This window comes from Sus scrofa, chromosome 10, assembly GCF_000003025.6.
Source record: "Sus scrofa isolate TJ Tabasco breed Duroc chromosome 10, Sscrofa11.1, whole genome shotgun sequence".
NCBI classification, from domain to species: Eukaryota; Metazoa; Chordata; class Mammalia; order Artiodactyla; family Suidae; genus Sus; species Sus scrofa.
This window is the reverse complement of record NC_010452.4, coordinates 23,586,214-23,600,042: the sequence shown is the minus strand read 5'-3', so window position 1 is coordinate 23,600,042 and position 13,829 is coordinate 23,586,214. Positions and strand designations below refer to the sequence as shown.

Sequence of the window (13,829 nt, the reverse complement as noted above, 5' to 3'; positions counted from 1 at the left end):
GAGACAACCAGGTAGCGCTGAGCGGCCGCTCCGGCAACCAATAGAAGCGGGAGGGGCGGGGCCAGTCGGGTCTTGTGCCGCTGCGGCGGGGATCGCAGGTTAGCTACGTGCGTTGGGGGAGGGGTGCAGGGGTCTTAGGGGTCGCGGGGGCTCTGGGATCCATCGCGACCTGGCGGTGGGGTCGAGGTTCCTGGACTCCGCGCCCGGAGTTCTCCTAGGCCCGAGCTGGAGGAACTGCGGGCGGCTATGGCGGAGGGCGGAGGGACGCGAGGCGGGGGTCTCAGGCTCGTTTCGGGTACCCAGGGCCCATGGCCCCGCCCAGGAGGTCCCGCTGCCGGGCGTTCCATGTGGGCAGTGGGAGCCCGAGGTCTAGGGTAGATGGAAGTGGTCTTCGCCGACCGGGCTAGGAAGGCTCTGGACCCCGGGCCCAGCTCCCACCGCTTTCCTGCACCGGAGCGGGGCGGTTTGGGGCTGAGTGTGCCGCGTGGCCATCCGCCCCTTCTCTGCTTCCGTATTTCTTTTCCAGGTGTGCAGTCTTGCCGGCCCCCCCAGGCCTGAGAAGCATGAAGCTGCTGTGTTTGGTGGCGGTGGTCGCGAGTCTGCTGGTGCCCCCAGCCCAAGCCAACAAGGTGTGTGGGGGGCAAGGAGCCGCCATGGGGGGAGGTGCTGCTGCTTCCCGGCTTCTCACTCCCCTGTGGGCCCTGTTGGGGGTGTTCTGGCGGCCCTAGACTGCAGGCCTCCCAGAGAGCCGAGCCGGGGAGAGGGGTGGTCTGCTGCGCGCTGGTCTGATTTGGCCCGCCCATGCCCCAGGTAGAATTCCAGCCTGGGTTCTGTGTTTGGGGAAGTCTAAGTTTTCCTTACCTTCCTTTGCTTCTGGGTGACCTAGGGGTGGTGAGCTTTGAGCGGTGTAAGAAGTGCATGGCTGTGACTGGGGGTGAGGTCTGCATGGATCCAGGATGGGGGGGGGGCTTCCCTGGAGATACTTCTTTGCCTTAGTTTCCTGTAAATGGCCAGGAGCTGGATGGGGGCAGGTCTGTGGAATTCAAGATTCTGAAGACCTTCAAGACCGCATCAGACTGAGTCTAAAGATTGGTTTCCACTTCCTCTGAGGAATTCCTAATTGGAATGGAAGTTGTGTCTTAACTGACCCTTCCCCAGAGGGAGGACTTCCAGAGGGTGTCCATGGAAACGTCCACGTTTTCGGGTTCACCCCCACCTTTTCTTTCCCTGAAGCTCACCTAGGAAGTTGGAGGTGGGGTTGTGGGACAAGGCTAGCTACCAAGACTGTTAGATCCAGGGACACACAGCAGTGTGAGGCCCAGGGCCGAGGACTGTCACCTCGCTTGCCCTTCTCCCAGCACCGTCTACCTGAGCATGGCAGCCCTTGTAGTCAGCTTTCCCTGAGTCTCATTTGCCCTCCTGGACAGTTTCTACAGGACCCTATGTGGTAGCATCCTTCCTACAGGGGTTATTCCAGCTGAACTTGGGGATGGACAAAGGTCATGATCATTCATATGGGGAGTTGTCTTTGTGGCTCAGCCATTAACGAACCCGACTAGGATCCATGAGGATGCAGGTTCAATCCCTGGCCTCGCTCAGTGGCTAAAGGATCCAGCATTGCCATGAGCGTGGTGTAGGTTGCAGACACGGCTCGGATCCTGCATTGCTGTGGCTGTGGTGTAAGCCAAGAGCTGTAGCTCCTATTTGACCCCTAGCCTGGGAACCTCCGTATGCCTTGGGTGCAGCCCTAAAAGGCAGAAAAAAAAGATCATTCATATGGTCAGCTTGTGAAACAGGGAACCGAAAGTTGAGTCTTGCTAGAGCTTGTATCCTGGGCCCCCGGCTACCTGACCGGTGCTTTCTCTTGCAGAGTTCTGAAGATATCCGGTGCAAATGCATCTGCCCACCGTATAGAAACATCAGTGGACACATTTATAACCAGAATGTGTCACAGAAGGACTGGTAAGACATTGCCCAGACTGACCCTTGAAGTTGTGGGTGTTGACGGGGGTTCTTGGACCTCTGCAGGTTAAGCTTACTCTCCCATTTCCATGGAGAATCTTACAAAAGAATATTTTGTCCCTAGTCACGCAACCAATTAGAAATAGGATCCAGATGTTCTGAATACCAGCTTAGGGGTTCCTGGTCCGAGGAATGGGTTTTGTACTTTTGCTTTGACCCGGGTGTTTGTTCACATCCGCAAAAGGGCACCAGAGAAGTCGGGAGAGGTGGGTATGAGGGCCACATACTGTGGGAGCTTCTGCTTACTTGACACTTTGGCAAAGCTCCATTTCACGTGTCAGTTTGGTGCCAACCTCATAACCACCTTGTAAGGCAGTGGGATGGGCTGTGGTCCCATTTTATGAGTGCAGAGACTGAGGCCCAAAGAGAATTTCAATTATACTCCTGGAGTCCCAAATTCATTTCCGAATGCCTCGCTTCACAGGAGAGAGAACCATTCAAAAAATTCATTCAGGGAAAGGAGATCAGCTTGCCCAAGGGCAGCGTCAACATGCTTTCCTGGAAGGAATGGTCTAAGGAACAGTCCTCTGAAAAGGAGAGGGCTTGGGGGCACAGGGGAGAGGGGCTGGCACGCCGCAAGGTGCCCACCCTGTGTGGTTTGGGTGTAGGATTGCGGCCAGTGGGTGCGAGCTCCAGGCAGACAGATGTGTGAGTGGAACAGGTACTTTCCAGGCTGTTTTAGGAGCCGGGGCGCCTCGTCCTTGGAGGGGTCTGAGCACAGGCAGGGTGTAGCCCAATCTGGTCACTGTGGGTAGGTTAGCCTCCCGTGCGGTGGGGGGGACCTAGTCAGTGTTGCCTCTGCTCTCATGAGATCAGGATCATCAGGTGAGCTTTGAGATGAGAGTTTCCCATGATTTGGGGGTTCTTCTTGTTGTCTTCCCCAGCTTTATTGAGGTACATTACAGGTAACATCGTGTAAGGTTAGGGTGGACGGTGCAATGACTGACGCATGTGTGTGTTGTGAAGTCGGGTTAGTTAATAGCTCCATCACCTTATGTAGTTACCCGGTGGGTGTGCGGTGGTGAGAACGTTACCGTCTACTCTGTTAGCAGCTTTCAGATGTGTGATGCATATTGTTAACTGCGGTCAGCACACTGTACATTAGGTCCCCTCTCCTCCAAGATTTTGATTCAGTTGGGGTGGGGGGGGCACGGCAGCATCCTTTTTCTGTTTTTGTAGGGCCGCGCTCTTGGCACATGAAGGTTCCCAGGCTAGGGGTGGAATCGGAGCTGCAGCTGCTGGCCTACACCACAGCCACAGCAGCAGGGGATCTGAGCCGCATCTGTGACCTCCACCACAGCTCACGGCCATGCCGGATCCTTAACCCACTGAGCGAGGCCAGGGATCAAACCTGTGTCCTCATGGATGCTAGTCAGATTCGTTTTCCTCTGAGCCACGATGAGAACTCCCAGTACCCTTTTCTTAAATAAGTGATTCTGAGGCTGTTGGTCCAGAGCAGCACTTGGGGGGTTTTTGAACTTGTCCGACTCTGAGATAGTCTGAGGGTGTGATTTCCAAGAGCCGGTCTGGTTAGTTGCAGACTCCAGATCCGGCTTGCTTGGCTTCACATCTGGCTTTGTGCCTCATTCCTTGTGACACAAAGTTACTTAATCCTCAGTGTATTCAGTTTGCTCATCTGTAAAATAGCAGCAGTATTTTGAGTGTGTGTGTGTTCAGTGCACGCTTGTGCAACGCCCGTGCAGGTGAGCATAGCGCTTGGAACAGTTCCTGGCACGGAGCAAGAGCTGCATAAACATCAGCCGATGTTACTAGTTATGTGCACAATTACGCCTGATTAGAAGCCGGCTTACATCGCAGCCCTGAATGCTCACTCGAGCTCCCCCACAGCACTCCCTCTGTCTTTGCCAGTCCTGATGGGGTCACAGAGCCCTAATACTTGGGGTCTTGTGAGTGACCTCCTTGTACCTTGTGGTTATAGTTTAGATAGCTCAGGAAGAAGGTGATGGGTGGGGTGTCCCAGCCACACACCAGGTAACAGGGCCACATCCCATGGCATCAGCACCCCCCCACCCCACCCGCACTGTCTGCATCCTGCAGCATCAGCACCCTTTCCCCGCACTGTCTACACCGGCAGCATCAGCTCGCTTTCCCTGCACTGGCTATGTCCTGCAGCATCAGCATACTTTGCCCGCACTGTCTCTGCCTTGGGGTTAGACTCGGATCTGACAGCCCAGGCACAGAGATGGGCGGACAGAGCCCTACCCCGGCCTCTCAGGCTGTGCTTTACCGCCTTCTGAGAGGGCAGTGTTAGGGCACTGGCTGATGAATGGTTCCGTTAAGGGCAGCAGATAGAAACAGCCTGGGACCTAAGACCCCCGGACCCAGTGACTGCCCAACAGGGAGGGGAGGCATCGCAGGCCGCCTGGGGCCCCTTAGGGGACAGGTGTGGCCCTACGATCTTGACCTTGGTGCCAGGCCCCATGGAGACCAGCCGTGTCCTCAGGCTTCTTCTCCATGGCCCCGCAACTTTGGGGTGAAGCCAGGGCAGCTGAGCACACAGGTCCTGTTCCCGTGTTGCAGGGCCTCTGCCATCTCATGCACGTGCCTGTGAGGGACAGGAACCCTGAGACCTTCACCCTGATGGTGGGTCCCCTGAGGAGATGAGCTACAGAGATGACCCCAGAGCAGGAAAATGCCCAGCCAGAGGGGCCCTGGGGCAGCTGAGTGATTTCAGGGATTCGGGTCAGAGCTGGAGGGGCTGGAGGGACTGGAGGGACATCTGGCACCACCCCTGCAGCTCGCAGAGGAGACAGGCCCAGGCACAGGGCCTGGGCCGGGACCACCAAGAAACAAGGACAGTGGGCTGCAGAACCAGCTGAGAGGAGGGCGGGGTCAGAGATGGTTCCGTGGGACCTGGTCACAGGAGGGGACGGTCGCGCCCGACTGGGGTGGGTAGGGTGGAGCTCGAGACTGTGGGGCTCACTTGGGTGGGTCAGGCCAGGATGGAGGGGAGGAGGGGTCCTGACTAGAGGCGCTCCCCTGAGACTTCTGCATGGACTCTGAGTAGATGAGCCATGGAGGGCTGGGGGCAGGCAGCTGAGGGCAGGACTTGGGGGCCTTGTGGGTGCAGTTTGCAAGTTTTGCAGGGTGGGGCAAGCGGGTGGAGGGTCAGGCCCTCCCCTCCTTGGGGAGCCTCCAGCCCACCTCCACAGCCCTCTCTCTGTTGCAGCAACTGCCTGCATGTGGTGGAGCCCATGCCGGTGCCGGGCCACGACGTGGAGGCCTACTGCCTGCTGTGCGAGTGCAAGTACGAGGAGCGGAGCACCACCACCATCAAGGTGCCCGGGCGCCCCGCCCCTCGCCCCGCCCCTCGCCCTGCAGGGCTGTGGCCTGTACAGCCCCGCCCTACTCCACCGTCCTGCACCATTACTTGTGGCTATGGGGCTGGCTCACAGGCTGGCTTGGACACCCACAGGGATCCTCTTCCCGCCCCCTGTTGGAGCCGCCCTCCCCTGACATCCTCCCACTTGCAGGGGAAACCTGGAAGGCGAGCTGGAGACCCCTTTCCTCCACTTTGCCTTTTTTGCGCTCCCCTCTGTCCTGACTGTTTCGGTGCTGTGTTCCTGGCACTGTGCAGGATGCTGGGAGCGCAGGTCGCCTGCCCTCTGGAGCTTTCAGTCTGGTAAAGCTTCCAGAGCGACACCAGACTCCCATGAGATGCTGTGCAGAGTTGCAGGCCTGGCCGGACGGGTCCCCCCTTTCCTTTCCCTGAGCCTCGTTCCCAGGATCTTCATGGGGTGACTTCAGCGGAGGTGGTAGGATGGGCACCAGCATGGAGTGAGGATGGGAGGGGCCTAATCCCTCCAGCAGGGCTCGCCTGGGCCACACTCTAGCAGGTTGTCCCCCCTGTGTCCTCTAATCACAGTGAGCAGGCTGTGCTTACTGATGTCGAACAGAAGCCCTTCCTGGTCCAGCTTTTAAGCTTGTTTCTGCGTGTCCTGTGAAGAAGGGTCTGGAAAGAACTCCCAGGAATTTAGTGCCACTGCTGAGCCCATGGCCCGGCTTCCTTTTTGAGGCTGTTTGGAGGGGCTTTGGTCCTCAACACTGTCCCCCTGCCTGGACTAAGGAGCTGGCACTCACTTGTCCCAGGGTGGTCCACACTCCCCGCCGAGGTAGAAGCGCTTGCCTGTGTCCACCCTCCCATCCCCTCCTTGGGGGGACCAGGTGCCCAAGACCTTAAATTCTGAGCCAGATGTTGCCTCACCCATTTGGCAGGGAAGGGGCTTCCCACCCTGAGGCCCTCATCAGACACACTTCTTAATCCCCAGGTTCCCTCAGGTCCTCGTCCCTAAGACCCCTCCCCTGCCACCAACTTCATGCAGTTAGGGACTCCACCGGATTCCCCCCGCCACCTCCTGGGGTGCAGGAAAGAGGTCTGATCCTTTCCTCTGTCTAAAGATGCCGCAATCACGGGGGACGTGGTTTAGCTGGACTTGGCTCTGGCCTGAGCTTGTCCTACGTCACAGTCAGATCCACGCCAAGCAAGGATCAGAAGCCAGGGATGGTCAGGTTTGGGGGAGCAGAAAAGGCATTGGTGGTGTTGCCGGCAAATCTGAGTTCAAGGCACATCCACCGCTTAGTGTCCTTGGTGTGGCATCGGGGACCTCGGAGATGGACGGAGGAGCATCTTTGGCCGCAGTGACTGAGGTGTGTTTCTGGCCACCGAGGCTGAAGTCCTAGAAAATCCTACCTCGGGTGCCTGGAGGCCGCACGTGGAGGAATATCCAATTAGCCTCCTGGACGTGGCTTTTTCTGTAAAACAGAAACAACTCCTTGTAAGGCCATCTGGGTATATAAGAGATGGGTGACATTGTCCTTCTGCCCCTGGCTGGCCTCCTGCTGATGAGTGATGGGAGGGACTGTGGCCACCTGCCGGTCCCTCTCTGCCCAGGGATGGTGACACGCCTTCTCAGGACTGAAACTCCCACCCCGTCCTGCCCTCGGTTGGGTTCGGTGTTTAAATGGCCCCTGGGGGCATCTCGTGGTGTCTGGACCAGGCGTCTTCCTTCCTTGTCTGCCGTCTTTATGCTGCCAGAGAACTGATGGTTCCTGTGCCCGGGTGGGGGAGGGGGTGTGTCCCCGGGGGCAGGGGGTCCCCTCCTTCCAGGGCAGTCAATGCACAAGGTACAGGCTGGCGCTGCCCTCCCTGGCGCTCTTGCTGCGCCTGTGGTCTCCTGGCCCAGCCGCTTGCTGTGGATAGCCGGCCCGGGGAGGAGCCATCAGGGGTGGGTCTGCAGGGCTCGCTGCGTCTCTTCCGCACCCAGATTATCATCGTCATCTACCTGTCAGTGGTGGGCGCCCTCCTGCTCTACATGGCCTTCCTGATGCTGGTGGACCCTCTGATTCGAAAGCCCGACGCCTATACCGAGAGACTGCACAACGAGGAGGAGAACGAGGTACCGGCACCAGGTGCAACCCCGCCAGTCCCGCTGCCCATGCACGGAATCCTTGGGCACCGAGCGGGGCCCACGTCCCCCTCCCCCCTGCTCCAGGTCGCTCTCCTGTTTGGTGTCCAACACGTTACCCCTGTGTTTCCTCAGCGGGAGCTACCTTGTGCCCTCCCGGGTGCCTGGGCATGGCCTGAGTTGTCCCCCACCTGGCGGCAGGCAGCCCCGGCGCACAGGCTGGGGATTCATCTCCCTGTGACTGCTGCGTTCCAAGCAGAGGGGAGGTGAGCCCGCCAGGAGCCACACCCTCAGGAGCTCGGCCCTCAGGGTCAGGTTGGCAGTGCACTTGGAGAGGCACCTGGAATGTTGGGGTTGCCCTTCAGGGGAGGCTAGGGTGGGACAGAGGAGTGGAGACAGCGTTTTGTGGGAGTGAGAGGTGGCGTGCGCCAGGCAGCAGGGCCCCCAGGCCAGTGGTGGTGGCAGTGTCAGGGGCTCCTGGCCCCATGCCTTGAGCCCACCCCTCGAGTAACCATATGAGCCCCACACAGCAGTGAGCAAGGAGGGTCACCCCAAAACTCCATGTCTTCAGGCAGGCGGGGCTCAGCACGCCTCCTGCCTTGGGGACGGGCCCCACACAGGACAGAGGGCACCGGCGCCTGCCCGCCGCAAGGATATGCTTGAGTTTATCCATGGAGGGAGGACAGAACAGCTGGACTGGATGTTTCCAGGGGTATCTGGGCGTGGAGTGTCTCACCAAGTCTGGAGAGAATTTGTTGAAGAGACTGAAAGATGTTTAGTTTAAAAGAAAAAAAATCCAGCCCCTGAAGGTGCATGGTAGTTGCCTTCTAGTGCCTGTAGGGGGAGCTTAGCCTCACCCACTCTACACACGGGGGCGGGGGGGGGGGGGGGGGTGGGGCAGAAGGACCACAGCCAGGAGTGGGGTGAGAGGGTTGTGGTTGTTCAGGGAGGGAGGTTTAGCAGAGGCACAGGGAGCAAGGAGGGAAATGTGTTCCTTGGTGAGATGGTGAGTGGTCACTAGGGCACCAGGCTCAGGCTGTCAGCCCCGGGAGCATGCCACACGGTGGGCACGGCTGGGAAGGGTAGGTTCCTGCCAGGAAGAGGGTCCGGGGCTCAGCCCTCAGCTGAAGCACCTAGCTGGGAGGGGCAGGCCTGCGGGCAACCGGGGAGAGAGGGGGTCTGGCCCGTCCATGGCCCCTTGGCCCCTGTGGGGTGTGCGCCTCCAGCCCCCTGCTGACAGGCGCTTGGCCAGAGGTGGAGTGGAGCCGGGCCGGGAGGTGGTGGGGCTGGCGGGTGGGTGGTCTGTGTCCAAGAGGAAACCTTGAGTCCTACCCGGTTATTAAGGTGCGGTAATAGCAGCTCTGATGGGGGGAGCGGCCTGCTGAGCGCTGGGCGATGAGGGGAGGTGGTAATTGCAGCCCTGGCTGGGGAGTGGCTGCAGTGGCGATGATTACGTGAAGCCCGGGGGTGGGGGTGGGGCAGTGTGTGGTTCTGTGTGGCCCCCGTGTCTCTTCCTCCCTCGGGACTCAGAGCTGGGGATGCAGGGGGTCGGGTGGGTGTTAGGAGACGGTGGGGGAGCTGGATGCCTGGGGGCTCCTTCCCAGACGCAAGGTGGGGACTTGCTCTTCCCTGGGTACCTCCTATGTGGGGAGGAAGGCGGGGGTGGCCTCTCAGGGCTGAAGAACACAGAGAGAGAGGCATGAGGCACTGGCCGGGGCCGGGGGAGGAGCCCCTGACAGGCTGAGGCCACAGCTCTGGGCGCACAGTGGTCATGAGGGCATTCCCCCCAAGAAGGATGGGCTCCCCCCCCGCCCAGCTCTCACCCCAAGAGGAAGAAAGTCAGGCCCTGGGCCTGTGCAACTGTGTGAACTTGAGGAGAGAGCTCCCCCCCGCCCAGGAGTCAGGGTCAGAGGTGAGATCCGGGGGTCATCACAGTCACATCCCTGGCTGGAGGCCCCTTGGCCCCATCCCCAGACCCACAGCCCAGAGCTGCCACCCTGGGACCAAGGACCGAGGCAGTGGGGGGCCTCGCCCACCCCGGGGAGGGAGATGAAAGCCTTGCAGCCTTTGAAGGCGCGCAGGCCTCGGTGGGCCGAGCGCTGGGCACCGCCTCCCCCGGGATTCCAGCAGCATTAGGACTAATCCCTGGGCTCAGACGCCCTTTGAAAGGAGGAAGCCAGCGTGTTTGCCGGGGCAGAGACGGCAAACAGGGCTGTTGGATGTTGGAGGCGTGGCGCCCTTTGAAGACGGGAGGAAGGGTTTCCATGAGGCTCTGGCTGTCTCTGCCCCTCTCGCCAGGCCTGAGGGGGGGGAGGTCCCCAGACCACAGCCCATCAGGCAGGGGTGGGGACGGAGGGGATGTGGGACAGTTCCCGTGTCCCCTCTGAGCCCAGGGCAGGAGGGTGCAGAAGCTTGTGGCTGGGGTGTCGTGGTTCTGGGCTGAGGTCCCCACGCCACACCTGCCACCCTGCTGTTGAGTTTACTCTGAGTTCTAAGCTCAGTGTAGTTGCAGTGAAGCCGGGTGTGCAGCTTTACAAGTGTTTGCTCAGCTTTAAGAACGAGAGCTTTCTATGGGGCCCTGACCATCGGAGGAGGGAAGGCCAGGCACGGCGGGCGGCCCCTGGCAGAGTGAGGCCAGAGGCTGGGATGCACGGCTCAGCTGTCCCCGGAGGCTTGAGTGCCGGGCAGGCTCGAGAGACACGGGTTCACATCCTAGTAGCGGGTGGTTGGTCTCCCGGAACCTGAATGTATGCATCACCCTGAGGCGCCCTCAGGGCACCTGGGCAGGGGATGCTCCTCCTTATGCTGCTCTGGCCAGCGGTGTCCAGGGCTTTCCTCCTGCTCGGCGCGGGCTCCACCCATCCCACTGCCCAGGGGCTCAGCTCGGAGGGTTGGAAGTAGTGGTCCTGCAGTGGAGCCGGTCAGACGAGGCTTCTCTGGGCGTCCCTAATTCCCGTTAATCAGACTATTAGCGATGGGACTCGGAGCCTCTCAGCCGCAGCTTTGCCCCACTTAGGAGCTGTTTGTCAAGACTTTACGCAAAGGAAGAACAAGCGCTACCGCAGTGATGTGGTGCATCTCAGCTGCCCCAAATCTCACTGCCCGCGGCTCCTTCTGCAGCCAGTGCACAGGAGGAGTGGGGCCGCTTTCCCGCCACCTCCAGGCCTGCCCCCCTGGTCCCAGGAGGGGTGGGAGCTGGGATGGGCAGGGAGAGAAGCCCCCACCCCCACCCCCCAGACCCCGGGTAGTTTAGTCCTGGAGGGCGGCAGCTTCCCACGTGGGCCGCCTAGACGGCCATGCAGGGCTGCCTGAGCCAGAAGGAGCGGGTCTGAAAAGGGGGTGACGCCAGCACACCCCTCATCCTGCTGGGAGTTCCCAGCGCCGGCCTTCCGCTGACAGTTGTTGCTGTGAACTGAGCGCTCGCTGCATGCCAGGCGCCACGAAACACTAAGTGCTCAACGTCCCTGGAGGAGATGTTCCTGCAGGCTCCATCTGGGTAGGGAAGCAGGTCCACAGGACAGGTGACATCCGGGGTCGTGCCCCGGTGGGTGTCAGATGCCGAGTCAGGTTCGTTTGATTCCACGGCCGCCTTCCCACCGTGCTGAGTTGCCAGGGAGGAAGGGGACGGAGCGCTCGTGGGCGCCGCCGACCCTGACAGCCAGTGCATGAGGATTTACGCATATGCTCTGTTTAAGCCTGTCCTCCTCATAAAGCAAATGTTTTCACGTTGTGGGCCTCACCTGTTGGGTCAGGAAGTCACCATTGTGAGTCAGGACCAGCCCTGAGAAAATGAAATGGAGCAGAGAGAGTTGACCTGCATCATCACCCTGAGTGTCATCTGAAGCGTGTTTTTTTTTTTTTTTTTTTAATCTTTTTATTTTATTTTTTAATACGGCCACACACCCACAGCATATGGAGGTTCCCAGGCTAGGGGTCAAGTCGGAGCTGTAGCTGCCAGCCTATGCCACAGCCATGGCAACGCCAGATCTGAGCTGCGACCTACACCACAGCTCACGGCAACACTGGATCCTTAACCCACTGAGCGAGACCCAGGATCAACTTGTATCCTCATGGTTACTTGTCAGGTTTGTTACCACTGAGCCACAACCTGAGGCGTTTTTAGTGTGCGTTTCTGGCCAAATCATCTGGTAAATGTAATTCCTGTTGACGATACAGTGGAAAAAGTCTAAGAAGACTGGCTTTTTTAAATTGGAGCCTGGAGAAAGAGTCGCCTATCAGGGACATGGCTGCTGGGGGACCCAGGCCAGGAGAAGGTGGCCCCCACAGCCCAGGTGGAGAACCCGGGGGTCCTGACTCTGACTTGGTACCCCTGCCTGACGCTGCTGGCACCTGCCTTCAGGCTGTCGCTGCGGTCCTCACCAGCCCAGCAGAGCAGCATCCGCCAACAGTGGGCTCCCGGGGGGCAGAGCTCCGGGTGACAGTGAGCTGCCTGCCAGCCTCCCCTCGCCTCGCCATCCTGGCAGCTGCATGGCGACAGAAGCCGTGCCAGCTCGGGGCATTAGAAGCAGAGTTGCATTTACTGGGCGGCTCTGGGCTTAGAGAGGTGTGCTAATCCCTTAAGAGGTATGTGGCAGGAGATGAGAGGCAGGGAGAGCTGCGGAGGAAATCCCCGGGCTGTGGGCCTGGCCCCCGGCTCTAATTCCCCCCGAAGATCAGGTTCGGGTCCTGCAGGAAATGCATGGGCTCTGGAGCTTCAGAGGCAGAGAAGTGGTAATTAGGGAGGGGGCGGGAGGGGGAGGTGAATTAGCCTGAGGGGTTCCGAGAGCGGGCTCTAGGATGGGGGCGAGGGGCAAGCTCTCTGCTCTGTCCCAGCAGCTCTTCTTCCAGGCCCCAGGGTCTCCCTGCTGTCCTGGGTGGTGGCGGGCAAGGCCGGGGACACCTGCAGCCTGGTACCAGCCCTGGGAGCAGTGGGTGTATTTCCCCAGACAGCGTCATTGAGCCCTGTTTGCTGACCAGGGAGGCCGGGGGCTGACCCTCCCTGTGCTCCTCTCGAGGGTCAGAAATGGACCTGAGGGGCAGCAGGGCCAGACAGAGCACCCCCTTTCCAGGCTCCCGCCCCATCCTGTGAGTCTGGGGCCTGAGCCTCTAGCTACCAGGCGCCCAGTGCCGGGTGGACCCTGGTGTGTGTCGGGGGGCAGCCTTTGGGGTTGCTCTCCTGGCACCTTTTCCATGTCAGGTGTTTGAGACCCCGAGTTTCCTTCTTTCTCTTCCCACAACAGGATGCTCGCTCTGTGGCGGCCGCCGCCTCCTTCGGGCCCCGGGCAAACACGGTCCTGGAGCGCGTGGAGGGCGCTCAGCAGCGGTGGAAGCTGCAGGTGCAGGAGCAGCGGAAGACGGTCTTCGATCGGCACAAGATGCTCAGCTAAGTGGCCGGCGCAGCCAAGTCATGGTCAAGGCCAGGGCCGGATGGTGCTGGGCCACCCTCCCGCTCAGTGCCACCTCTGGGTCTTCCCTTTAAAGCCCGAGGCATTTTTTCTTCTCCCTTATTTAGAAATGTGCTCAGCCAGTTAACCTGGGACGCGTGCTGGGTCCCTGGTCTCAGTTTGCCTGCTTGGGGGTTTGGGGGAGGGGGGTGCCACAGGCCAGGAGGTGGGGGGGGGCTCCGACTGTCTCCTTGCTGTCCCCGTCACCACTTTCCCGGCTCCAGATCTTGGGAAGTGAGTGTGTGAGAGGAAGGCACCACCAGCTTCCTGCCGACACAACTCCTCAGCCCAGCTTGGCCGCATTCCAGCCCTCACCGGCTCTGCCGGCAGGGCAGATGCCACAGCCCTGCTGTGGCCCTCAGGGCACACCTGGATGCTGTTCCAGTTTCCCTTCCCTGCCCTTTGCTCCTGCTGCCGCCGCTGTGGGCAGAGCCCAGGACCTTGCTCAGTTCAGGAAGCCAGAGGTGCCCCCGCCCCGGCTGGCAGCTGCTGAGCATTGGTGGGACAACAGGCCCCCGAGGCTGAGGTGGCTCTGAGCACCTGGGCCCCTGTCCTGGGTCACACTTGTCCCTGCATTTTGTTGTACCAGTGCATGCAGAGAAATGTCATCCTTCCATCACCTGTGAATCAAGGAAGCGTCATTAAATTGTCTTTATTTCTCTCACTTTGTGGATTTCAAGAGATTTAGGGAACTGAGAGTGTTTCACAAGCGACGGGTAAGTGTGGCCCCGAGAGGGCACGAGACCTCAGCTAAGCAGTGTCCTTGACGGGACAGTGTCTGATGTCAGTATCTTATAGATAAGCCAGGGGGTACTTACTGTTAAACCCACGCGTTCCTCAAATGAAACTAGCAGGTGCTCTGGGGGGTGGGGGGCACAGCAGGAGAAGCTTCAAGCCCCCCCCGCCCCGGGAACCCAGTGCTGTCACCCCCTTCTGT

At 60.0% G+C, this 13,829-nt stretch overlaps 1 protein-coding gene across 3 annotated transcripts; it reads left to right on the top strand.

The window, feature by feature from the left end:
- Nucleotides 1–13,556, top strand: TMEM9 (transmembrane protein 9). Of its 3 annotated transcripts, XM_003357666.4 has the most exons (6): nucleotides 4–98; nucleotides 527–629; nucleotides 1,871–1,962; nucleotides 5,213–5,321; nucleotides 7,308–7,439; nucleotides 12,689–13,556. In XM_003357666.4, exons 2-6 carry the CDS (start codon nucleotides 564–566, stop codon nucleotides 12,833–12,835), a joined length of 546 nt encoding a protein of 181 aa, XP_003357714.1. In that variant the 5' UTR covers nucleotides 4–98; nucleotides 527–563; the 3' UTR covers nucleotides 12,836–13,556. The 3 variants fall into 3 exon arrangements, 2 of the variants coding, with proteins under 2 accessions (XP_003357714.1, XP_020920165.1); XR_002336270.1 differs by having other exon boundaries at nucleotides 1–98; nucleotides 5,213–7,439; XM_021064506.1 differs by having other exon boundaries at nucleotides 54–98; nucleotides 5,213–7,439.